This window comes from Aotus nancymaae, unplaced genomic scaffold (genome assembly GCF_030222135.1).
Source record: "Aotus nancymaae isolate 86718 unplaced genomic scaffold, 86718_ANA_hifiasm-v0.15.2.pri h1tg000065l, whole genome shotgun sequence".
In the NCBI taxonomy this organism is placed as follows: Eukaryota; Metazoa; Chordata; class Mammalia; order Primates; family Aotidae; genus Aotus; species Aotus nancymaae.
The window spans coordinates 9,850,029-9,873,103 of record NW_026988480.1 but is presented as its reverse complement, the minus strand read 5'-3'; the positions used below and the strand labels follow the sequence as shown (position 1 = coordinate 9,873,103).

Below are 23,075 nucleotides of genomic sequence, written 5' to 3'. Positions count from 1 at the left end.
GCCCAACAGCCACCCCTAATCTCCCCGCAAATTTAAGTCAGTCAGGGTGTCATGGGCAACATTCTGGAGTTGAACAGACTCGCGTGCCAGCCCCAAGTATCAGCACTTGGGCCTAGGCTACATTTCTACCCCAAGCCTGCTCTCCCTGAGGCGAGGTCCCCTCCTAGTCCCCCTGCCCTCGTGTGGTTCGAGGCCCACTCACCACGATCCCTCTGGTGATCCAGTGCAGCAGGAGGGGGACATAGGCCTTGCGGAAGAACCAGAGCAGGAACCCCTCTCTCTGGCCAGGCGGGGGCAGCTCCCGGGGCTTGACACAGCAGCAGACGTCCAACCGGGAGGCCTGGGGTGGGAGGCAGCCCCTTGAGGTAGTCCCAGAGCAAACCAGACCCCAGGGACCACCTCCCTTTCTGCTGGGACTGTCACCTTCTGTGGGTGGCCCATGCAGGTGGCACTCATGGAGACATACCAGTGTGCTATTTTCTTTGCTTTTTTTTTTTCATCTTGGTAAAATTTCTTTTTTTTTTTTTTTTTTAATAGAGATGAGGTTTCACCATGTTGGCCAGGATGGTCTCGATCTCTTGACCTCGTGATCCGCCCGCCTCGGCCTCCCAAAGTGCTGGGATTACAGGCGTGAGCCACTGCGCCCGGCCGGTAAAATATCTTTAAATTTTACACCATCATGGGAACCAACAGATCAACTCCTGTGAACTTCTCACTTATACAGTTGACCCTCGAGTAACACGAGCTTGAACTGCCTGGGGCCACTTATCCCCAATTTTCTTCCACCACTGCCACCCCTGAAACAGCAAGACCAACCCCCAGCTTCCTCCTCTTCCTCAGCCTACTCAACATGAAGACGACAAGGATAAAGACCTTCATGACATTTTTCTCTTCCTTATTACTTTCTTACTAACACTGTCTTTGTTCTTGCTTCCTATATTGTAAGAATATAGTTTATAATACATATCACATTCAAAAGACGTGTTCATTGATTGTTCATGTTATCACTAAGGCCTGCAGTCAGCAGTAGGCTAGTGGGAATTAAGTTCGGAGGGGTCAAAAGTGACTCACAAGCCGGGCGAGGTGGCTCACGCCTGTACTCCCAGCACTTTGGGAGGCCAAGGCGAGCAGATCACCTGAGGTCAGGAGTTCAAGATCAGTCTGGCCAACATAGTGAAACCCCATCTCTACTAAAAATACAAAAATTAGCTGGGCATGCTGGCAGGTTCCTGTAGTCCCAGTATTCGGGAGGCTGAGGCAGGAGAACCACTTGAACCCGGGAGGTAAAGCTTGCAGTGAGCTGAGATCACGCCATTGCACTCCAGCCTGGGTGACAGAGCGAAACTCCCTCTCAAAAAAAAAAGTTACATGCAGATTTTCAATTGCTCAGACAGTCGGTGTCCTAATCGCCACATTGTTCCAGGGTCAACTGTATTTTATTTCTCAACATCATATACTTTAGGAGGTTCGATTATATTTTTAAAATTGTCAAAATGAAATTATTTTTCTATAGGAAATGGGAGAATACATGGCCCAAATATTACCCTCCTGGCACAATGCCCCTGTCCCCCACCCCATTCTCTGGGCCATCTCTGTGGTGGTGAAGCTACCCCATCTCCCTGCCAAGGTGGGGACCCAGGGGCAGGTGCCTCAGTCCTGGCCCAGCTGCCCCTACCTCCTGCCTCTTGCTGTCCAGGGAGAGCAGGGCCACGAAGGCTGACATCTGCAGGAGGAAGTCAAGAATCACGGCAAGGCCAGAGGTCAGGGCGAAGGTCCGCACAGCTGGCATGGGGGTCAGGGCCCCTGTGAGGGAGCAGAGGGCTGTCAGGGTACCCTGACTTCAAGGGCAGAGTGGAAGCTGGCATTGACAGGGTGCAGGGGGAAGGGGGCCTGCACTGTGCCCACTGCCCTCTGGGAACTCCTGGACCCCGGCACTAACCCCGCAGGCCTAATGCCAAGTGGTGAGGGTCTGCCCCAGGCTCACCTAGGAAGAAGCAGATGGCCTCAGAGAGGCTGCACAGCAGCATGCTGGGGGCCACCCTGCCCAGGGCTCGGCCAATGTGGACCTCTCGCAGCTCCCCAGGCCTCCGGGGCAGCCTCTGTGTGTGAACAGCAGGGATAAGAGCCAGGGCCCTCCAAGGGCACTGTCCCTCAAAGGCTAATAGGAAGCTGGGAAGTGCCCAGAGCTGCAGCTGGGCCTGAGGAGCTGCTCTGACCTTCCTGAATCAGCAAAGACCCTCACACTCCCCACAGCCAACATTTTGCTTCCAGGGTCTGGTGGGGAGAAATGTTTGGTGCATTCGAGATGTCTGTAGCATCCCTGTTCCAAGCATCGTTGGAACCCTAATTGTTCAGCAACAGGGAGAGGTGAAATCGACTCTGATTTATCCTTATCGTGTAAGGCTGCCTAGCAGCATAAAGGCAGGAGGAGGCTGTAATGTACCAACATGGAGAGCTTTAACCAGACATTGCAAGGGGTTAACAGAGAGCTAATTCCAGATGGTAGGGACAAGATGACGTCATTTATGTCAACACACTCTAGTTTCTACAGATATTATAAACATGAGTGTCAATGAACAGGAAGAGTCTACAGCGAGACCCAGCAAATTCATGCCACAGTCCCATCTGGCCAGGAGGTGAGGTTGGGAGAAGAGTGGAGAAGTGGGGTTGGGAGAGCTCCTCCCTTCTTACCTGGTACTCGAGAACAAAGATGAAGATATTATCGGCCCCCATGGACAGCACCAGGAAAGGCACCACTTGCAGGATGATCAGGGAGGAGCGGACTCCCAGGTAGGACAAGAAGCCCATGGCAGCCATGACTGCTCCCAGGACCACGGCCACCCCGCCAAGGCCCAGTGTAGCCTTGGAGTCCACCTGCAATGCAACCAGGCTCAGCCCCCTAGCACCTACCCAGTATGCCCACCAGCCTCAGCTGGGCGAGACACGGCAGCAGGCAGGCACCCGCAGTGCCCGCAGGTGCCCGATATACCCCCAGTGGTGAAGAGCTCACATCTCACATTAAAGTCCTTCTGCAGAGCCATCCTCCCTGGGGCAGGCCCATGAAACCCAAAGGCATAGGTAAGCCTGGCCCGTCTTCCTCGAGCATGCATTGCAAGAGATTTTAAATATTAGCTTTGCATTTGGACAAATGAGAGAATAGCAAGTTAATAGAAAGAAAACTGCTTTTAGGCCAGGTGTGGTGGCTCACACCTCTAATCTCAACACTTTGGGAGGCTAATGAGGAAGGGGGGCTTGAGCCCAGGAGTTTGAGACCAGCCTAGGTAACAAAGCGAGACACCATCTCTACAAAAAATAAAAAACAAAAAAATTAGCTGGGCACAGTGGCATGTGCCTGTAGTCCCAACTACTTGGGAGGCTGAAGCAGGAGGATCACTTGTGCTCAGGAGTTTGAGGTTCCAGCAAGCTAAGATCATGCTACTGCACTCCAGCCTGGGCAACAGAGCAAGACCCTGCCTCGAAAGAAAAGAAAAGAAAAGATAGAAAGAAGGAGAGAGGAAAGAAAGAAAGAGAGAGAGAGAAAGAAAAAAAAAGAAAGAAAGGCAGAGAGAGAAAAATGAAAGAGAAGGAGAGGGAGGGAGAGAGAGAAGAGAAGGAAAAGAAAAGATGAAACTGTTCGTGACCTTTCAGCACAGAACACCTGCAAGAGGTATCATCACCCTTCGGGGCAGCCACCTGGTGTGTCCACTTTGCTGTTCTGAGGTGCTCTGGTTAGGAAAGTTGTAGAAGGCCTGCTGAAGATGCCTGGGGTCCTGGGCTAGCCCACCTAGCTGTGTGCCTCCCGCTTCTCACCATCACTCGGCTCCAGCTGGAATAGGTGCCCAGGGCCAGGGAGATGTACAGGAAAATGACAATGTAGCTGGTTGCAAAGATGGGCAGGTCCTCGGCTGTGGTGCGATTGATCTCGTCTTCCAGAGAGCGCTGTGGACACACACCCGACCAGCCCCCGCTGACCACGCCTGCTCCAGCCAGGCCGGCTCTCGACAGCTCAGTCCCTGGGTACTAACTGTGCTGTGTCACGGTGCCTAATGGCCCTCTATAATCCCTGGTGAGGCTACAAAAACAGCCATCACAACCACCCGGTTCTGAGCAGGCAGCCACTGCCCAGGGTCACTTAGGAAGGGACAGGGCCAGGGTGGGGACACCTGGGTTGCACCCCCAGAGCCAGGGACCCTCAGCCCCTACCTCAGCCATGAACGTGACCTGGAATGTGCCAGCCGTCCGACGCTGGAAGGCTCGCATTTCCTCCAAGAAGGCCTCTTCCCAGAGCTTGGCCTGGGCCAGACGGGGGTCCCCGGCAGGGTAATTGTTGAGGGAGAACGTCATGATCAAGGCCTCCGCTTCAGAATAGTCCTTCCCTGGGATAAGAAATGCTCAGCCACTTCTTGCTGCACCCCTGCCTCCCTCCCTCTCCAACTGTACCCCTATATTCCCTCCCCATCTAGCTGCACCCCTCCCACCACCTCTTGCTCTTTCTCCCCCACTCCCTCCACATCTGAGTCATGGCCTTACCCCCTACACCCCTCTTCTCTCATCCAAAGGCAAGACCCTTGGACCCAGGCAAAAAACCAGAGTACCTGAGCAACGCTACAAGAAGATGAAAGAAATGGCAGAGAGAGGAGTCAGGACAGGGTCAGCCTGCAGCTTCCAGAAGCCAGGTCACCCCCAGGCTGCGAGAACCCCCAGTGCCACTCCCACCCTGCCATCTAGGGTTCCTGCCCCAGCACTGCATCTTCCTTGGCCTCCTCTCGGGCCCACTCAGCTTACCTTTGTACCCCCCGACGGCAAGGAAGGGGAAGACAGGGGCCCCGTAATCAGCCATGCAGCTCAGGGCCAGGGTTGTGCCATCCTTGAAGGTGAGCGGGGCACTGGAGGGAGACAACCACAGAGGGAGACAATCACAGAGGGACCTGGCCCTGCCCAGTCCCTATAGCCCCTCCCTTCCCCTCCCACCCCAGACTCACAGCACTATGGAGGGTGAGCTGGCAGGGTGGGGGACACAGGCTGCAGATGGCTGCAGACAGCCCAGCCCAGTGGATCCTAAATGGCTCCCATCCAACAAGATTTCCCACAGGCCCCCACCCAGCTGGAGCTGCCCTGAGTGCCTCCTCTGTGCCAGGCAGGGGCTGCTCCGGGCCCTGTCCCTCTGTGCCTCTCATGTCTCTGCACACCAGCCTGACCGTCCCAGCTCTGACATTATCTGATTCTGGATTGAGTATCACACCCGAAGTCCCATAGGGTGGAAGAGCTGGGATTTGAGCTGTGAGGTCTGGCATGGGCTGTCTCAAACGTTGCCCTCTCAGCCTCCTTCTTCTGCCTGGGGACCCCAAAAACCCTCTAGGCATTGAGGTCTAATTTGGAGCCCTAGAGCCCAGGAGCCAATGTTTCCGCAGTTTACCAGCCTGGTGCCCTCAGACAAGTCTGTAGGTCCTTTAGCTTAACCCTTTCTGCAAAGCTGGTTGTTGTGAAGACACAGTGGGACACTTGTGCAAAGCTCTCTGTGCCCCTCTCTCAGCTCTCAGCAAGCAAGTGCTGGTTGCTACTGAGCAGTTTACCACACCCCTCTGAGCCTCGGTTGTCCTGTCTGTAAAATGGGGACAATTGGACCACCCATGAGTTGTTAGGAGCATCCAAAGTCAAAACAAACAGAATGTACTACTATAAAGCTGCCATCAGACGCGAGTCTAAGGTCAGATCATGATGCCTCCCCAGAGCAACCAATGACTCCTCTCATTCCCGCTTTTTCAAGAGACAGACCTTGGGTTCCTGGCACAGACACTCCGGGAAGCAGCCCAGACCTGGGGCCCAGCCACAGGATGCAGAGCCAGGCAGCAGGGGACAGTGTGTCCTGGAGCCCCTGGGAGTCCTGGAAACGCTTTCCGGGGTCTGTAAGTCAGAACTGTTTTCATAATAACACTAAGATGCTATTTGCCCCTTTTGGCTCTCATTTGCTCTGGAGTATGGAGTACTCAACGTTCATTTTGAGGACCTCAGCTCTAGTCCAATCTCACGGGCCTCCACTGGCACTGCCCCGCTACTGCCCTTGGCTCTTGGCCCCCTTGTCCCAGCAGCCTTGTTGGCATCTTGTTGGCAGCACACCAGAGTGGACAGAGCCAAGGACTGAACCCCAAGCAATAGAAGTGTGAGTGGCTGTGGCCTGCCCAGGACACCCGGCCCAGGTGCCTGAGACCAGCCGCGGCCCCTGGCCGGAGGGCACCTTTTCCATTGCATACCATGGTACCTCATGGGCTACCAAGGGGCCTTACGGTGCCTGGCACGGACACAAGAAGCAAAACAAAGCAAATGTAAACATGAGCTGTGCCAATCGGATTCCTCTGTCACACTCGACCAAGAGCACGGCATGGGGCTCCCACATGCCAGGAGCTCCATGGAAAGACAGAGTGGACTCAGGGTCGAAGGGCCAGCGATGGCCAAGCATGAACCTGCAGCCGTGAGCAGGAACTCTGACCAAACGAAGTGGCGGCCAGACAAGGGGCAGTGATAACCATCTGGATGGCCCCTGGCCAGAGCCATAGGAATAGCTGCTCCTGGTCCTTCAGGACCAGCTGTATGCCCGGCCCAATTCCCAGAAGGCCATGGCAGCCCAGCCCCAGCCCATTCTTCTGCTCGGCCCCCACCATGGACTCACTTGGCACAGTACAGAAAGTGGTCCTTCCAGTCGACTTGGGAGGTCTCCCCCCTCAGCGTCTGGTTGGCCGTGAGCAGCAGGAGCGTGCGATTGCTCTGGAAATACTGCAGGAGGCTGTTGATGCAGCAGTCGGAGAGACTGGGATTGTCCGGATTGAGCGGGGCGTAGCAGATGTCCTGCAGGGAGATGTTGCGTTGTGCCTCAGGCGACCACACCTGGAGGTGCCGCAGCCTCTCCTGCAGCTCCAGCAGCTCCAGCAGCAAGTCCAGGTCCAGGATCCCGCTGAAGTTCTTCGGCCCCAGCAGCAGGGAGTCATACCTGTAGCTGGACCGGTTAGGAGCCGTCAGGATCACCTGGTCGGTTCGAAAGAAGGGGCCGAAATGCTGGTCATGGAAAGCCTTCTCACGTCGGGCCTGGCTGTTGGGGGCCGACCACAGCTCCACGGGGTCCGTAGTTAGTTCTGTAAAGACCAGGCCCGCTGCCAAGGCCACCACCAGCATGACAGACAGCACCAGGATGGTCAGAGGCCACGAAGCCACCCACGTGCCCCAGCCCTGGAAGAACTGGCCAAGGAGGGTGTGAGTGGAGAAGCTAAGCTTGTCAGAGAGGCTGGTGCCTTCCTTGGGGTCCACCATCTTGGTTTTGTTCCTGGCGGGGGCCACACGGAATCTTACAAGCAGGATGGTGAGCACAGTGAAGACAGAGCAGAGGATGATGATCAGGACCAGCCCGCCCGGCATCCGGCCCAGGCGGAAGGTGGAGTCCAGGGCCTGGGGGCGGGCTATGGCAGGACAGGACGCAGCACAGTCCTGGCAGGAGCAGGCCACCGCGTCGTCACCTTGGGACTCATTGCAACGTGCAACCTCCTCATTCAGAGGCTGAATCCCACTCCCCACGGCCTGGCCGGGCTCCAGGAGGTGGAAGTTGATGTCCAGTGGGGCTAGACCATTCCCTGTGTCTCCCTGGAAGTCGAGCCAGCGCTGGGCATTGCAAAGGGCAGAGCCGTACACGCCACACATGGTACCCACAGCCAGCGTGGCGGCTGCGGGGATGCGCACATTGCTGCAGGAGTCGTAGATCTGCTCGGCAAAGCTGTGCTGGTAGAAAGCCTCATAGGCCACCACAGCTGGGAGCTGTCCACTCCCTCGCTGGGCCACGCGGGTCACATTGATGAAGAGGCTCTGATTGGGGCTGCACGTGTTGTGGCAGTGCAGGTTCACGAAATTGTCAGAGCAGGCCGGGCAGCGGGTGAGGAGGGCCTTGGTGATTGACAAACTTGCTTCCAGTGACACCAGCTGCTTGGCGGAGCAGCAGGCTTGAGTGTTGGGGCCAGTGTAGAGGCGGGGGCAGATTTTCTGTAATAGGGTCAGGTGATCACCTGTGATGTTGTGGGCTGGTGTGTTGGACAGGCAGGACACGTTGGACAGTGTTGTGAGGCCTCCAGACAGCTCTGGGTTCTTCCCACACTCATCGTAGAAGGCGCAGTAGCCAGGCTGGTGGATGGGTGTGTAGGTGCTCTGGGCCTGCAGAGCACAGCTACGTCACTCATGGACCCCGACACAGCTGGGGGTCATCCGGGCAGCAGGCCACCAGGGAGGGCATGGGGGTAAGAAGGACATGCAGCAGGGGCAGGGAAGCGGGGAATGTGGGGAGTGGGAAGCGTCCTGGAGGCATGTGCCAGCCAGTGTTGGAGTGACAAGTGGACGGTGCAGCCAGGACTTCCTTCCTGAGGGTGGCCTGATAGACCTGCAGTTTAGGAAGGTCATGCTGGAGAGGCCGAGGGTGGGTAAGGAGGCAAAGGTGACTCCAAGGTGCCAGGCTCTGCCCATGTCAAAGTCAGCCTGAGTCCCCACACTGCACGCCACATCCAGAGGCCACAGTCCCTCATGGAGAGTCTGTGCGAGAGTCCCCTCCCGCCTAGCACCAACACCACCACTGCCACCTGCTTGAGGCCAAAAACCATCACCCACCTCCCAGACATGGAGAGCAGGGGGCTTAAGAGGCGCCAGTCCTGGACCTTCTCCAGCCTCCAGAGTGCCCAGTTCTCCAGCCTCCAGAGTGCCCTGTCCTCCCTGGGTGATGCTCACCAGGTAACCCCACCCCGGCACCTCCTTGCCTCAGACCTCCCTCAACCGCAGGCCCAGATCCCACAGCAGGGCCAGTGACAAGAGGGGCCGGAAGCACACCAGTCCATTGGCCTCTCCCACCCCTGTGGACATTCAACTCTGTGACCTGGAAACCCTCCACCTGCACCCCTCCTCTGTGGGGCCTGGCATCCCTCATGTGTCCAGAGACTGGCCCAGCCCACAGGCCCTGAGGCCCTTGCTGTCACCATAACCCTCGCCTGGTACACGGCTGGCCCCAGGGTCCCTAACTGGAGGCTGCAGGGGAGGTAAGGCTGGGCCCTGGGACTCACCAAGTGCAGGAGCAGGGCCCACAGCAGCCAGTCCCTCAGGCCGGCCTCTGCCATCCCAGGTCTGGGAAGCGGGCAGCGGGAAACTGGGCCAGGCCTCGGGAATAGGCAAGGGCCGAACACACATTAAGGCAGCCTCCTCCCCTATGATGACAACCCTGGCCTGACTGGGTTAGGGACCAATGGGGCTGAGCCCTGCTGGTTAATGATCCACCAGGATCTCCCCGTTCCCACTGTTTGGCCCCAGTCCCAGGCCCCCCGCTTTAAGATGAGCCTCATCATGAAGGTGCTAGGGTCTCCACTCACTTCCCAAAGCAACTGAAGCCAGAGAGCTGAGCCAGCTAGGGGAGACACCTTGCTATGAGCCCCCAGCTCAGCCTCGGCTGGAGTTGGTGCCAGCGCATGGAGGCGCAGGTGAGACCGGGCACTGGCTGGGCCCCGGCTTCAGGAACTGAGCCCGGCCACGGAACCTCCGCACCCTCCCTGGCTCAGCCTCAGACCCCCGCTCTGCCCTACACCCTCTTGGGACCAGGGCCAGCTGTGGGCTCAGAGGCACCCTTTGCTTTGTCATCCCTAGCAACTGTTGTTAATTAATATTAACAGCCTGATAACAGAGGGGTAGTCAAGGTGGAGTGACGCAGTCACAGAAATCCCCTCCTCCAGGAAGCGAAGGGAGAGAGCAGCTCACTCCAGGGCCTGACAGCTGACAGAGACCCCAGATACTGGAAGACTCTCCTTTGCTCACTTTGCTCTTCATCTCTGCTCCCCGAACCTTCTCCCTCTTGTCCCTTGTCGAAGCCTGCCCCACCAGTCACCCCTGGCAAGGGAGAGAGAGTGACTGGGAGCCTTGAGCAGCAGCTCTTTCCACCTGGGCCCAGGGGCATGGTACACATCTTCTGCTTCCTCCTGATAGGAATCTTCAAGGCCTGCCTTGGGCTCTCACTATCACTAGGATGGGCCATGACCTTGGCCCTTATTACCAAAGCTGAGTTGCAGATAAGGGCAGCTTGTTGGGAACATCTCCTGCATGACCACCTACTGGAGACAGCCACAGGGAGGGACCTGTCTCTTGTGTTCTGTGGACCTCTGCCTGATTCACAGGGGAACCACCCAGGCTCATGTGGGGGAAGACAGAGGCTGAGAGGAAGGGGGCCAGGGCAGGGTCAGGCTGACCCCTAAGCCCTCGAGACAGTCATCGTGGAGAGGAAAGACAGTCAGCAGCCTAGGGCCTGCCCCTATGCAGTGACAGCTCCATCCAGGAACTTCCCAGCACTGCTCCCAGCTCCCTGGCCAGCAGAGGCAGAGACTCCACCACCCATGAAGCTGCCTTTCTATGTCCTCTGTTCCTGGTGTTGTCATCCATTTCCTCCAGAAGCAGATCCTGAAACAAGGATCCCAGTGCAAACAGTTTACTGGGGAGGTGACTCCAGATGACAGCAGTAGGGGAGTGGGGAATGAGCCAGGGGATGGCAGGAAGCTGACCAGAGTGCATCCAAGGGATCTTCTGCCCCCAGGGACCTCCAGGAGCTGCTGGAGACATGCCCAAGAGGGTCCCCTCCAAGGAATAAGGACACGGACACTTTCTACTACATTCATCTGTCACTGGTTGAGGACACACCTGGCAGCTTTAGCCCCAGCACATGGCAGGTGCACTCAGTGTCAAAGGGCCTTAGGCAGGGCTGTGAGCACTTGCTGCAAGAAGTCACGGTTGGCACACACGAGGCTGCGTCATCACAGGAAGGGCCCAGCACCAGCACCTGCTGCAGTGGGCTCAAGGCCCACCCTGCCTTTCATATGTTCCTGTGGGGTCTGCCTAGGCTGAGCCCCTGGAGCCCAGCTGTGCCCATCCCAGCACCACAGAGAGATGGAGTCCAGCTATGTGATCTCCTGGGGTCTTTTGTGAAACACAGTGTGACAGCAGCACAATCCTGCTCAGAGTAACAGTGAAAATTTCACGCCCGATCTCCCAATCCAGCTGCCAGTGCCTCTGGGCACACGTGCTGAGTTGTGACCATATGATATGTACACATGCATCCTGCTTTTTCTCTTGACTTTTCACATAAATCCTCCCCGTTGCTTTCGATCTCTGATCAGCATGTCTGTGACTGGGTTATGGTCCACAAAATGCATGGATCTTCTCCTCTTCTGGTGCTGACTGTCTGGCTAATTCCCAATAGTTCATTTTTAATAAATAAGTTTCTGGTTCACTTCTTTAGGCCTAACAATGTTTCCTCTTTTTTTTTTTTTTTTTTTTTCCGAGACGGAGTTTCGCTCTTGTTACCCAGGTTGGAGTGCAATGGCGCGATCTCGGCTCACCCCAACCTCCGTCTCCTGGGTTCAAGCAATTCTCCTGCCTCAGCCTCACGAGTAGCTGGGACTACAGGTGTGTGCCACCATGCCCAGCTAATTTTTGTATTTTTAGTAGAGACGGGGTTTCACCATGTTGACCAGGATGGTCTCGATCTCTTGACCTCGTGATCCACCCGTCTCAGCCTCCCAAAGTGCTGGGATTATAGGCGTGAGCCACTGCGCCCAGCCTGTTTCCTCTTTTTAAAAATTTATTTACTTATACTTACCTGTCAGGGGAGAAACCATGATCACGAAAGTGGTTTTCCCAGGGCGAGGCTTATCCATTGCACTCCGGATGTGCTGACCCTCGCGATTTCCCTAAATGTGGGAAACTCAACTGCATAATCTGTAGTAGTGGGGGACTGCGTTTGCGCTTTCCCCTGAAAAAAAAATTTATTTCCTTAAAACAAGTTCCCCAGATGAGATTCGTGAGAGCACAATGTTTACAATTCTTTTTTTTTTTCTTTTTTTTTTTTTGAGACAGAGTCTCACTCTGTCGCCAGGCTGGAGTGCAGTGGTGCAATCTCGGCTTACTGCAACCTCCGCCTCCTGGGTTCAAGCTATTCTCTTGCCTCAGCCTCCCAAGTAGCTGGAACTACAGGCGTCCACCAACATGCTCAGTTAATTTTTGTATTTTTAGTAGAGATGGAGTTTCACGATGTTGGCCAAGCTGGTCTTGAACTCCTGACCTCGTGATCCACCCGCCTCAGCCGCCCAAAGTGCTGGGATTACAGGCGTGAGATACTGCGCCAGGCCCAATGTTTACAGTTCTTACGTGGACAGCTCATTCTTTCCTCAGGCTAATCTAGGATTTATCGGGTAATTATCAGATTCTCAGTAATTAGAATCTGGTGAAGGGTTGATGCCAGTCTTGGGTAATGAAAACACGGTGATTTCCCAAGGGCCATGACTCTTGCCACTGACACGAGCAACTTGCAAAGGCACCATCTCCCTGCAGTCTCACCTTCATCATGTATTATGTTTGTCATTAGACCTTACTAATTTAATGACTGCCAGATAATACCTCATTTTCCACTTTCTGTTGGTATTAGTAAGATCGATATTATAAGCTTGATACTGAAATCATAAGACACGCCTGAAATGTGGCTACCCTGAGCAGGTCCAGAGAGGGGCCCAGAGCTGTGCCAGTTCACTAAGGGAGCAGCCGGGGGTGAGCCAGCCATCAGCAGAGCAGCCCTCTGTGGTCGGCTCTGGGGTGACGCCTGGCAGAGGCTGCCCCAGGTGAGTCATGTGCAGACAATCCCTGGAGACTTCAGGATCACTCACTGAAATAAGCCAGGCACAGAAAGACAAACTTCACTTGTTTTCACTCATTTGTGGGAGCTAAAAATCAAAACAAACTCATGGCAATAGAGAGTGGGTAGAAAGGATGTTCCCAGAGGCTGGGAAGGGTAGTGGAGCAGGGGGAGGGGGAAGCAGAGATGGTTACTGGGTTCAAAAATATAATTAGATAGAATGAATGAGAGCTGGTATTTGATAGCACAACAGGGTAATTACAGTCAGAGTGTATTTAAAATAACTTAAAGGGTGTAACTGGAATGTTTGTAACACAGAGAAGTGACAAATGCTTGAGGTGATGGACACCCCATTTACAACCTGATGTGATGATGACACACTGTATGTTTGTATCAAAATATGTACCCCATAAATATATAATCTGTGTACCCATAAAAAATAAATCAAAATCACTTGCTGACATGCTGTTCTGCATCCCAACAGCATTTAAAGAGTCTGGGGATCTGGGCTGAGAGGAAGGTAGGTGACATTGCTAAGCTGGTCCCCTGAACTGGACCACAGGTACCTTGGCTGGATATGTGTACAACACTCTGACCGGTACAGATGTGAGTTTACCATAAGGTTTGTTCTCGCTGAGTTCAAAGCGAAGAAACTGAGGCCAGCACAAGAAGATCCAATGCGAAGGAATTTATTCAGGCTCCCGGGTGAGGTTCTGCAGTCCGACAGGAGGGGCCAGAGAAGTCGCTCAGACTCCTCTCAGACGTGGGGTTTTATAGGGAGTGGAGGCGTTTGATTGGTCGTGCCCAAGGTGAGTGGGGCTCGGATGGAACAAAATGGCAGGCCGGGAGTGGGGCCCAGATGGGACAAAATGGCAGGCGAGGAGTGAGGCCTGGATGGGACAAAATGGCAGACGAGGAGTGGGGCCCAGATGGGACAAAATGGCATTGAGTAGGTCCTGGCGGGGCTTTTTTTCCAGGCTTCCGGTGGGGGGGTGGGTGTGTCCGAGCTCCCGGCAAGGGAGGAGGGGTGTGTCCAAGCTCCTGGCTAGGGAGGTGGGGTGTGGGTCCGAGATCCCGGTGAGGCAACCGGTCTTACAATCACATCCACAACTTCTGGCTCTTTGGGGTAACCAGCCTGCTGGTGGCCTCTTTATCTTTCTTGCCATCAGAACCTGGACTCTATTTGGTGAAGGATTGTGTCCACTACTCAGGTGAGAGAGGCTCTCTCTGTTCTCCCAGCCCCCTTTGCAGCTAGCAGTGGCCATGCGATCCAGTCCCTGCCCATGGGAAGGCTTTTCCTTTCCTCATTAAAAGAGATGTATGCAGCTGGCATGATATTCTAGCCTTCCCCACTTTTCGCTGCCCTAGACAGATGGAAAGTCTGAAGCTATAGCAACCATCTTGTGGTCCTGAAGCATTGAATATGAGGAAAAAGTCAAGATGCAAAAAATGCCATTGGAAATGACATCAGCAAAATGGTGGACTAGGAAGTTTCAAGCTCTCATTTCCAAACTGAAATACTGAATAAACAAGCAGAGAACTGTCAGAACCAACTTTCTTGGTGCTCCAGAAAACAAAGGTCTACAGCAACCAGGCAAACACTCGATTTTAAAAAGGCCATCTTCAAAACAGTAGCAAAGTTTTGTGGTGGTATTTTTTTTTTTTTTGAGACAGAGTTTTTCTCTTGTTGCCCAGGCTGGAGTGCAATGGTGTGATCTCGGCTCACGGCAACCTCCGCCTCCCAGGTTCAAGCCATTCTCCTGCCTCAGCCTCCCAAGTAGCTGGGATTACAGGCATGTGCCACCACGCCCAGCTAATTTTTTGTATTTTTAGTAGAGACAGGGTTTCTCCGTGTTGGTCAGGCTGGTCTCGAACTCCCAACCTCAGGTGATCCACCCACCTCGTCCTCCCAAAGTGGTGGGATTACAGGCGTGAGCCACCACACCCGGCCTTTAACTATTTGTTTTTTTTGTTTTTTTTTTGGATTTCAACATTTTAATTTCTTTGGAATAAAAGTCATTTTTTGCAACCTAAAAAATAAAATCAAAGTAAGGCAATCTAGTGCTCCAGGCATCCAGGCTGAGCCTTGCAATCATAAGCAGAATAATGACATAATACAAGGTGCTAGCAACAGGGCTATAAACTCTAACTAATAAACATTTATCTACATGTTTCATTAGGAACAGCCAAAAGTCCTGCCCTTAAAGGAATAATCTACAGAACATCTTGATTTAGAAGGGACAAAATGACCCCAATTATATGCTGTCCAATCTACTGGTGAACTGGATCAGAATGGGCCAAGGACTGTTAAACAGAAAAAGTATTTACATTTTGAAAACTTGCCATGCAGGCTAGTTTATTCCTGGCTGCTGTCAATAAGAAAACAAGTAAAAAAAATTATTACAGATGAACTCACTGATCTTTGATTTTTACCAAGGTCTTCGACTGGAACATGAAGGTAGGGTTAAGTGTAGAGGTTAAGCTATTCCAATTTTTTTTTTTTTTTTTTTTGAGATGGAGTCTTGCTCTGTTGCCCAGGCTGGAGTGCAGTAGTGCGATCTCAGCTGACTGCAGCCTCCACCTCCTGGGTTCAAACAATTCTCCTGCCTCAGCCTCGTGAGTAGCTGGGATTACAGGTGCATGCCACCATGCCCAGCTAATTTTTTTTTAATTTTTAGTAGAGATGGGGTTTCACCATGTTGGTCAGGCTGGTCTCGAACTCCTGACGTCGTGATCCGCCCATCTTGGCCTCCCAAAGTGCTGGGATTACAGGCATGAGCTACCGTGCCCGGCCAAGATACTCAGATATTTTTAAAATAAATGACTTAGTAGTAAGAACTTAGCCATACTACATTCTTCCATTTGCTACAAGAACAAATTGGCAGTGAAGACTAAAGAAATGCTCAGCTCCACAGAGGGTGGTGGCAGGCAACACTTTCCACTACAGAATAAACTCTATTCTTCCATGATACATATTCCTGTGGAAAAACTTGTCAGGAGCTCTTGCCAGGGCCAAGAGATGAAAAACAGAGCAGGTCACGTCCTAACTAGCTAACTGTAGGCTCAGTTAACATCTTTGGGAAGAACCCATAAAATCAAGGCCATTGTTTTCTTAAACATCCATAAGCTGCAGAATTCCTTAGCCCTTATCTAGAGTTTCTGCTCGGTATCTTAAAGCTGGGGCAGTCCCACTGTGACTCTTCTCAGATATGAGGTGGGTGCTAGTCATCAAAGTCTGGAATGCCATCATAGGAGTAATCGTGGTAGCCTTTGAATACATAGAAAGCGATGCGCAGGTGGTAAAATCCAGGTAGGAACACCAGAATGCCAATGATCAGGACTGGAAAGGCCTGGTCTGCCCCCACTTTGCTGATGTAGCCTGAGAGCAGGAGGGAGCCTATAATAATGAAAAAGGTGCTAATCGAAAACAGCACAGTGGCAAGTGCAATGGCCTTGTAAGGGATCTTTGGAGGGCTTTTCTTAAACTGAAGGTCAATGTAGCCATTGTCTGTGCTGGAGAGCCTTGAATATTTCACTTTACTACTGGGGATTCCAGTAGCCAAGTTGGTACGTGACGGGCATCTTAATGCGCTGACACAGCGGAGTGCCGCGCCAGGCTGTGCACATGCCCAGAGCTCGTCCATGGTTGGCAGCACCAGAGGTCACATGGCACTCTGGCCCGCCAAAGTGCTACCCAGCCCACCCCAGGCGGGATCAGTCAACTATATATATATATTTTTTGACACAGAGTCTCGCTCTATAGCCCAGGCTAGAGTGCAGCGGCACGATCTCAGCTTATCACAGCCTCCCCGTTTTGGGTCCCAGTTCAAGCAACTCTCCTCCCTCAGCCTCCTGAGTAGCTGGGATTACAGGCATGAGCCACCATGCCCAGCTAATTTTTTTGTATTTTTAGTAGAGATGGGTTTTCACCATGTTGGCCATGCTGGTCTTGAACTTCTGACCTTGTGATCCACCTGCCTCAGCCTCCCAAAGCACTGGGATTACAGGTGTGAGCCACCACGCCCGGCCCTTTTGTGGTGTTTTTACTTAGTCTTGCCCCACCCCTTCCCCAGCATGGCAGCAGTCTTGGTCTTTTTTTTTTTTTTTGAAACAGGGTCTCAAAAAACAGCCCAGGCTGAAGTGTATTGGTACAATCATGGCTTACTGCAGCCGCCCACATCAGCCTCCTGAATAGCTAGAATTACAGGTATGTGACACCATACTCAACTAGGTTTTTTTTTTTATTTTTTTGAGATGGAGTCTCGCTCTGTCACCAGGCTGGAGCACAGTGGTGCGATCTCAGCTCACTGCAACCTCTGACTCCCTGGTTCAAGTGATTCTCCTTCCTCAAGCCTCCTAGGTAGCTGGGATTATAGGCACATGCCACCACGCCCAGCTGATTTTTGTACTTTTAGTAGAGAGGGTTTTACCATGTTGGCCAGGATGGTCTCAATCTCCTGACCTTGTGATCCACCCGCCTCAGCCTCCCAAAGTGCTGGGATTACAGGTGTGAGCCACCGGGCCCGGCCCCAGCTAGTTTTTTAATGTATTTGTAGAAATAGGGTCTCACTGTGCTGTCAGGGCTGGTCTCAAACTCCTGGCCTCAAGTGATCCTCCTGCCTTGGCCTCCCACAATGTTGGGATTACAGGCATGAGCCACTGCACCCAGCCAGCAGTTTTGGACATGAGACAATAGTAGCACAGCTCTCAGTTCCCACCCTCCAAAGAGAGCAGGCTACCTTATTTGCAAACTACCATGTGCATCTGTTCTTGTCTGGGGGATACCTGAAGAACTGATGCGAGACGCTGTGTCTCTTGCCTAAAATCAGGCCACTGCTCGGAAAACATGCCTGGGGCAAGAGGTTATAGGTAGAGACATGCAATAGACCACTTTAAACCCAGAGGAGAAGCTTGGATAATCTGGATATTCAAAAGCAACTCCCGGGCACAGTGGCTTACATTTGTAATCCCAACACTTTGGGAGGCTGAGGCAGGCAGATTGCTTGAGCCCAGGAGTTTCAGACCAGTCTGGACAACATAGCAAGACCCTGAGCATGGTGACGTGCACCTGTAGTCCCAGGTACTTGGAAGACTGAGGGGGGAGGATTGCTTGAGCCCAGAAGTTTGAAGCAGCAGTGAGTCATGATTGTGCCACTGCACTCCAGCCAGTGCAATAGAGCAAGTCCCTGTCTCAAAAAATAATTTTATATAAATTTTTAAAGCAGCTATAAGCCAAACACCGTGGCTCATGCCTATAATCCCAGTACTTTGGAGGCCAAGATGGGAGGCTCTCTTGAGGCCAGGAGTTTGAGATTAGCCTGGGCAATGTGGCAAGACCCCATCTTTACAAAAAATAAAATTTTTAAGAAGTTAGCTGGCATGGTGGCATGTAACTGTAGTCTCAGCTATTTGGGAAGCTGAGATGGGAGGATCATTTGAGTTCAGGGGTTAGAGGCTGTAGTGAGCCATGATCGCACCACTGCACTCCAGGCCTGGATGTTGACTCAAGTAAAAATGAGAAAGGAAAGAAGAAAAGAGAAGAAGAGAATAGAAAAGAAAGAAAAATGAAAGAAAGAGAGAGAGAGAGAAGGAAGGAAGGAAAGAGAAAAAGAGAAAGAAAAGGAAAGGAAAGAAAGAGAGGGAGGGAGGGAAGGAAGGAATGAAAGAAACAAAGGAGGAAAGGAGGGAGGGAGGGAAGGAAGGAAGGAAGGAGAAAAAAGAAAGGAAAGAAGGAGGAAGGGAAGGGGAAAGGAGGGAAGGGAAAGCTTAGCCGGGCATGGTGGTACATTCTTGTAGTCCCAGTCACTTGGGAAACAGAAACAAAAAGATCACCTGAACCTGGAGTTTGAGGCTGCAGTGAGCCATGATCATCACTGCACAGCAGCCTAGATGACAGAGCGAGATCCAACTCAACAAAACTAGAACAGCTCTGGATACAGGAAATTTAGAATGCCACACAGATGCCCAGGGCAAAACGCATGTTCAGAAAAGCTCTGAAACTTTTGTCACAGGCGGATCCTTAGGCTCAGAACAAGTCTAGCTAAGTGTTAAAAGAGTTCCAGCCAATTTGCAGAAGATGGAAGAGGTAATTAGCTGGGTATGGTGGCTCGAGGCTGTAGTCCCAGCTACTCAGGAGGCTGAGGCAGGAGAATCGCTTGAACCCAGGAGGCAGATGTTGCAGTGAGCCGAGATCCCACCACTCCACTCCAGCCTGGAGACAGAGTGAGACTCCATTAAATAAAAAAAAAAGGTGTAAGAGGTAGGCTGTGTGTGTGTGTGTGTGTGTGTGTGTGTGTGTGTGTGTGTGTTGGTGGTGTCATCATTTTTTAGCTCCTGGCATCTCTGTCAAAACACTGGCTAAACACAAGCTAAAGAAACAGACACTTTGGAGACCACAAAAAACAATGAATAGTCTGCAAAAATAGTTTGGGAAAGTATAAAAACAGATTACTACAGCCTTTAGCAATTTTAAAAAAAATGCTGAGGAAGAGATAGAACCTGATTTCCAGACTTCTCACATTACAATAGTTAAATGTTCAGTTTTCAACAGCAACAGCAAAATCACAAGGCAAACAGAAATGGGAAAAGACGGCCTAGTCAAAGAAACAAAAACAAGTTGAAAAAACGGTGTCGAAGGCAGCCCAACATTAGACTTATTAGACAAAAACTTTAAAACAGCTACCCTAAAGAGCTAAGAGCAGAAACAGACGAGGACTAAAGTAAATTAGGAAAACTATGCATGAACGAAATGAGGTTATCAATAAATTATAAAAAGGAATCACACAGAAATTCTGGACCAGAAAAGGATAATAACTGAAATAAAAAGTTCACCAGAGGGGCTCAAGAGCAGATTTGAGAAAGCAGAAAAAAAAATCTGTGAACTTGAAGGTAGGACAATTGAAATCATCAGTTCAGAGGAACAGACATGAAAAAGAGTGAGGAAAAGTGAACAGACTAAGTTACTTATGATACATCATGAAACAAAATAACATGGGTGTTACGGAAGTTCAATAAGGAGAAGAAAGAGAGAATAGACAGATCGTTTGAAGAAATAATGGCCTAAAACTTTCCAAATTTGATGAGAGACATGAATATAAAATATCTAAAAAGTCCAATAAACTCCAAGGAGTACAAATGCAAAGAGACTTACATTGAGACATATTATAATCAAATAGTTGAAAGACAAATACTAAGAGAGAATATTGAAAACAAGAGAAAAGTGACTCATCACATACATGATGTCCTCAATAAGATTATCAGCTGATTACTCATAAGAAACATTGAAGGTCAAAAGATAGTGAGCTTGACATATTTAAAGTGTTGAAACAAACAAAATTGTCCACCAAAAATTCTATTTCCGGCCGGGCGCGGTGGCTCACGCCTGTAATCCCAGCGCTTTGGGAGGCCGAGGTGGGTGGATCACAAGGTCAAGAGATGGAGACCATCCCGGTCAACATGGTGAAACCCCGTCTCTACTAAAAATACAAAAAATTAGCTGGGCATGGTGGCACGTGCCTGTAATCCCAGCTACTCAGGAGGCTGAGGCAGGAGAATTGCCTGAACCCAGGAGGCGGAGGTTGCGGTGAGCTGAGATCACGTCATTGCACTCCAGCCTGGGTAACAAGAGAGAAACTCCGTCTTAAAAAAAAAAAAAAAAAAAAAAAAAAATTCTATTTCCAGCAAAACTTTCCTTCAAAATAAGTGAGAAATTAAGACATTTTCAGATATATAACAGCTGAGAAAGTTCATTACCACTAGACCTGCCTTGCAAGAAATGCTAAGGGAGACTCTTTCAGGTTGAAATGAAAAGATCCTGAGGTCAGCCAATTGTTATGAGTAACCTAAAAAAAAAAAAGAAAAAAAAAAAAGAAATGAAAGGATGCTAGACAGTAACTCAAAGATGTTTGAAGAAATAAAAATCCCCAAAAAAGATATTTACATGGATAAATATAAAAGCCAGAATTATTATAGCTTTGGGGATTTGGGTGTTTTGTTTGTTTGTTTATTTGTTTTGAGACAAGGTCTCTCTTTGGTCCAGGCTGGAATGCATTGGTGCAATCATAGCTCACTGCATCCTCAACCTCCGGGCTCAGTCAGTCCTCCCATTTCAGCTCCCAAGTAGCTGGAATCCCAATTATAGGCACATGCCACCATGCTTGGCAAATTTTTGTATTTTTTGTAAAGATGGGGTCTCACTGTGTTGCCCAGGCTGGTCTCAAACTCCTGGAGGCACGCGATTCTCCCACCTCAGCTTCTCAAAACTCTGTCATTACAGGCCTGAGCCACCATGCCTGCCAATTCACTCATTCTTTTTTCCTTTTTGTAAAGCTAGAATCTTATGTTGCCTAGGCTGGTCTTAAACTCCTGGCCTCAAGCAATTCTCCCACCTCAGCCTTCCAAAGCACTGGGATTGCAGGTATGAACCACCACACTCAGCCAAAGAACATAATTCCACATTTTTGAGCAAACAATGTATAAAATGAAATTTTTGACACCAATAACCAACCTAAAGCGGGGACAAAGCTGTACAGAAGTAGAGTTTTGTATGCTGTTAAATTGCTATCAATGCAAATTAGATTTTTTTAACTCTAGGAAATATTTATATTTTACATATATTAAAATCACTTTTAAAATTATTTTAGTTAGAAAGAGTCAATAGGTAGATCTAGCTAGATGGAAGAGAGTGAGAGAAAGAGCACTCATGAACGGCTGATGAACAGAAAACTCCGACTTTTTTTTTGGAAGGAAGGAGGGAGAGAGGGAGGGAAGAGGGAGTGAGGGAGAAAGAGAAAAAGAGAAGAAAGAAAGAGAAAGAGGGAGAGAGAACAGGATTCTTGCTCTATTGCCCAGGCTGGAATGCAATCTAAAAATAGGTATTAAAAACCTCTTTTATGCCGATAATTGTGCTTAACAACGGAGACAGGAAGGAATAAGGGAAAAAAATAACAAACAGCCAACCAATATTTCATTTAAGTCTGTGAAATGCTATGCAAATGCTGAAGAGTGATTTACTTCCAATTATGTGGTCACTTTCAAAATAGGTGTAATGTAATACTGAGAAAAATGTATGTTCTATGGACCTGGGATGAAGAATTCTATAAATATTCACTGAGTTTACTTGCTCCAGGTCTGAGTTCAAATCATAGATGTCCCTGTTAATTTTCTATCTCATTGATCTGTCGAATATTAACAATATGGTGTCAAAGTCTCCCGCTATTATTGTGCGGGAGTCCAAGTTTCTTTATAAGGCATTAAGACCTTGTCTTATGTATCTGGGTGCTCCTGTATTGGTGCATATATATTTATGATCATTGACTCCTGTTGTTGCATTGATCCTTTTACCATTATGTAATGTCCTTCTTTGTTTCTTTTAGTCTTTGTTACTGTTAAAGTCTATTTTGTCAGAGATGAAAGTTACAACTCCTGTTTGTTTGTTTGTTTGTTTTTTCTCTCCATTTGATTGGTAAGTCTTCCACCAACTCTTTAAGTCTTAGTATGTCCTTGCTTATGAGATGGATCTGGATACAGCGTACCGATGGGTTTTGACTTTTTATTCAATTTGCCTGTGTCTTTGATTGGGGCATTTAATCAATTTAAATTTAGGATTAATATTGATATTTGTGAGTTTAATATTGTCGTTTAATGCTAGCTGGCTATTTTTCCATTAGTTGATATAGATTCTTCATTATGGAGTTACTCTTTACCTTTTGGTAAGTTTTTGGGATGACTGATACTGGTTGTTCCTTTCTGTGTATAGTGCTTCTTTCAGAAGCTCTTGTAAAGCAGGCCTGGTGGTGATGAAATCTCTGAGTGTTTGCTTGTTCACGAAAGATTTTATTTTTCCTTCATTTATGAAGCTTAGTTTGACTGGATATGAGATTCTGGGTTGAAAATTCTTCTCTTTGAGGATACTGAATATTGACCCCCACTCTCTTCTAGTTTGTAGGGTTTCTGCTGAGAGATCTGCTGTGAGTCTGATAGGCTTCCCTTTATGGGTAACCTGACCTTTCTCTCTAGCTGCCCTTAGAATTTTCTCCTTTATTTCAACCCTGGTGAATCTAACGATTATGTGTCTTGGGGTTGCTTTACTTGAGGAATATCTTTGTGGTGTTCTCTGTATTACCTGGAGTTGAGTATTGTCCTGCCTTACTAGGTTAGGAAAGTTTTCCTGAATAATATCCTGAAGAATATTTTCCAGCTTGGATTCATTCTCTTCATGACATTCAGGTACACCTATCAAACGTAAATTAGGTCTTTTCACATAGTCCCATATTTCTTGGAGACTTTGCTCATTCCTTTTTACTCTTTCTTCTCTAATCTTGTCTTCTCGTTTCATTTCATTAAGTTGGTCTTCGATCTCTGATATCCTTTCTTCTGCTTGATCAATTTG

At 50.1% G+C, this 23,075-nt stretch overlaps 3 protein-coding genes and 1 non-coding gene across 5 annotated transcripts in view; 2 read left to right on the top strand and 2 right to left on the bottom strand.

The window, feature by feature from the left end:
* Positions 1 to 9,208, bottom strand: part of NPC1L1 (NPC1 like intracellular cholesterol transporter 1) — a 31,849-nt gene extending 22,641 nt beyond the window's left edge. For both annotated transcript variants that reach the window (XM_064366645.1, XM_064366646.1), the window contains exons 1-9: positions 9,084 to 9,208; positions 6,668 to 8,190; positions 4,786 to 4,886; positions 4,204 to 4,376; positions 3,811 to 3,939; positions 2,692 to 2,874; positions 1,985 to 2,099; positions 1,676 to 1,803; positions 203 to 340 (exon numbers count right to left, since the gene is read on the bottom strand). In XM_064366645.1, the coding sequence (XP_064222715.1) occupies positions 203 to 340; positions 1,676 to 1,803; positions 1,985 to 2,099; positions 2,692 to 2,874; positions 3,811 to 3,939; positions 4,204 to 4,376; positions 4,786 to 4,886; positions 6,668 to 8,190; positions 9,084 to 9,137 (2,544 nt within the window). In that variant the 5' untranslated portion in view covers positions 9,138 to 9,208. The remainder of the gene's footprint in view (positions 1 to 202; positions 341 to 1,675; positions 1,804 to 1,984; positions 2,100 to 2,691; positions 2,875 to 3,810; positions 3,940 to 4,203; positions 4,377 to 4,785; positions 4,887 to 6,667; positions 8,191 to 9,083) is intronic.
* The window catches only part of OGDH (oxoglutarate dehydrogenase), a 470,461-nt gene that overhangs the window by 299,598 nt on the left and 147,788 nt on the right, over positions 1 to 23,075 (top strand). The window lies entirely within an intron of this gene.
* Positions 11,649 to 11,812, top strand: LOC135270769 (U1 spliceosomal RNA). Its single transcript, XR_010338902.1, has one exon. It is a non-coding gene; the product is annotated as a U1 spliceosomal RNA (small nuclear RNA).
* LOC135270731 (transmembrane protein 230-like) lies at positions 15,394 to 16,329 on the bottom strand. Its single transcript, XM_064366651.1, has one exon. The coding sequence runs from the start codon at positions 16,327 to 16,329 to the stop codon at positions 15,907 to 15,909; it is 423 nt and encodes a 140-aa protein (XP_064222721.1). The 3' UTR covers positions 15,394 to 15,906.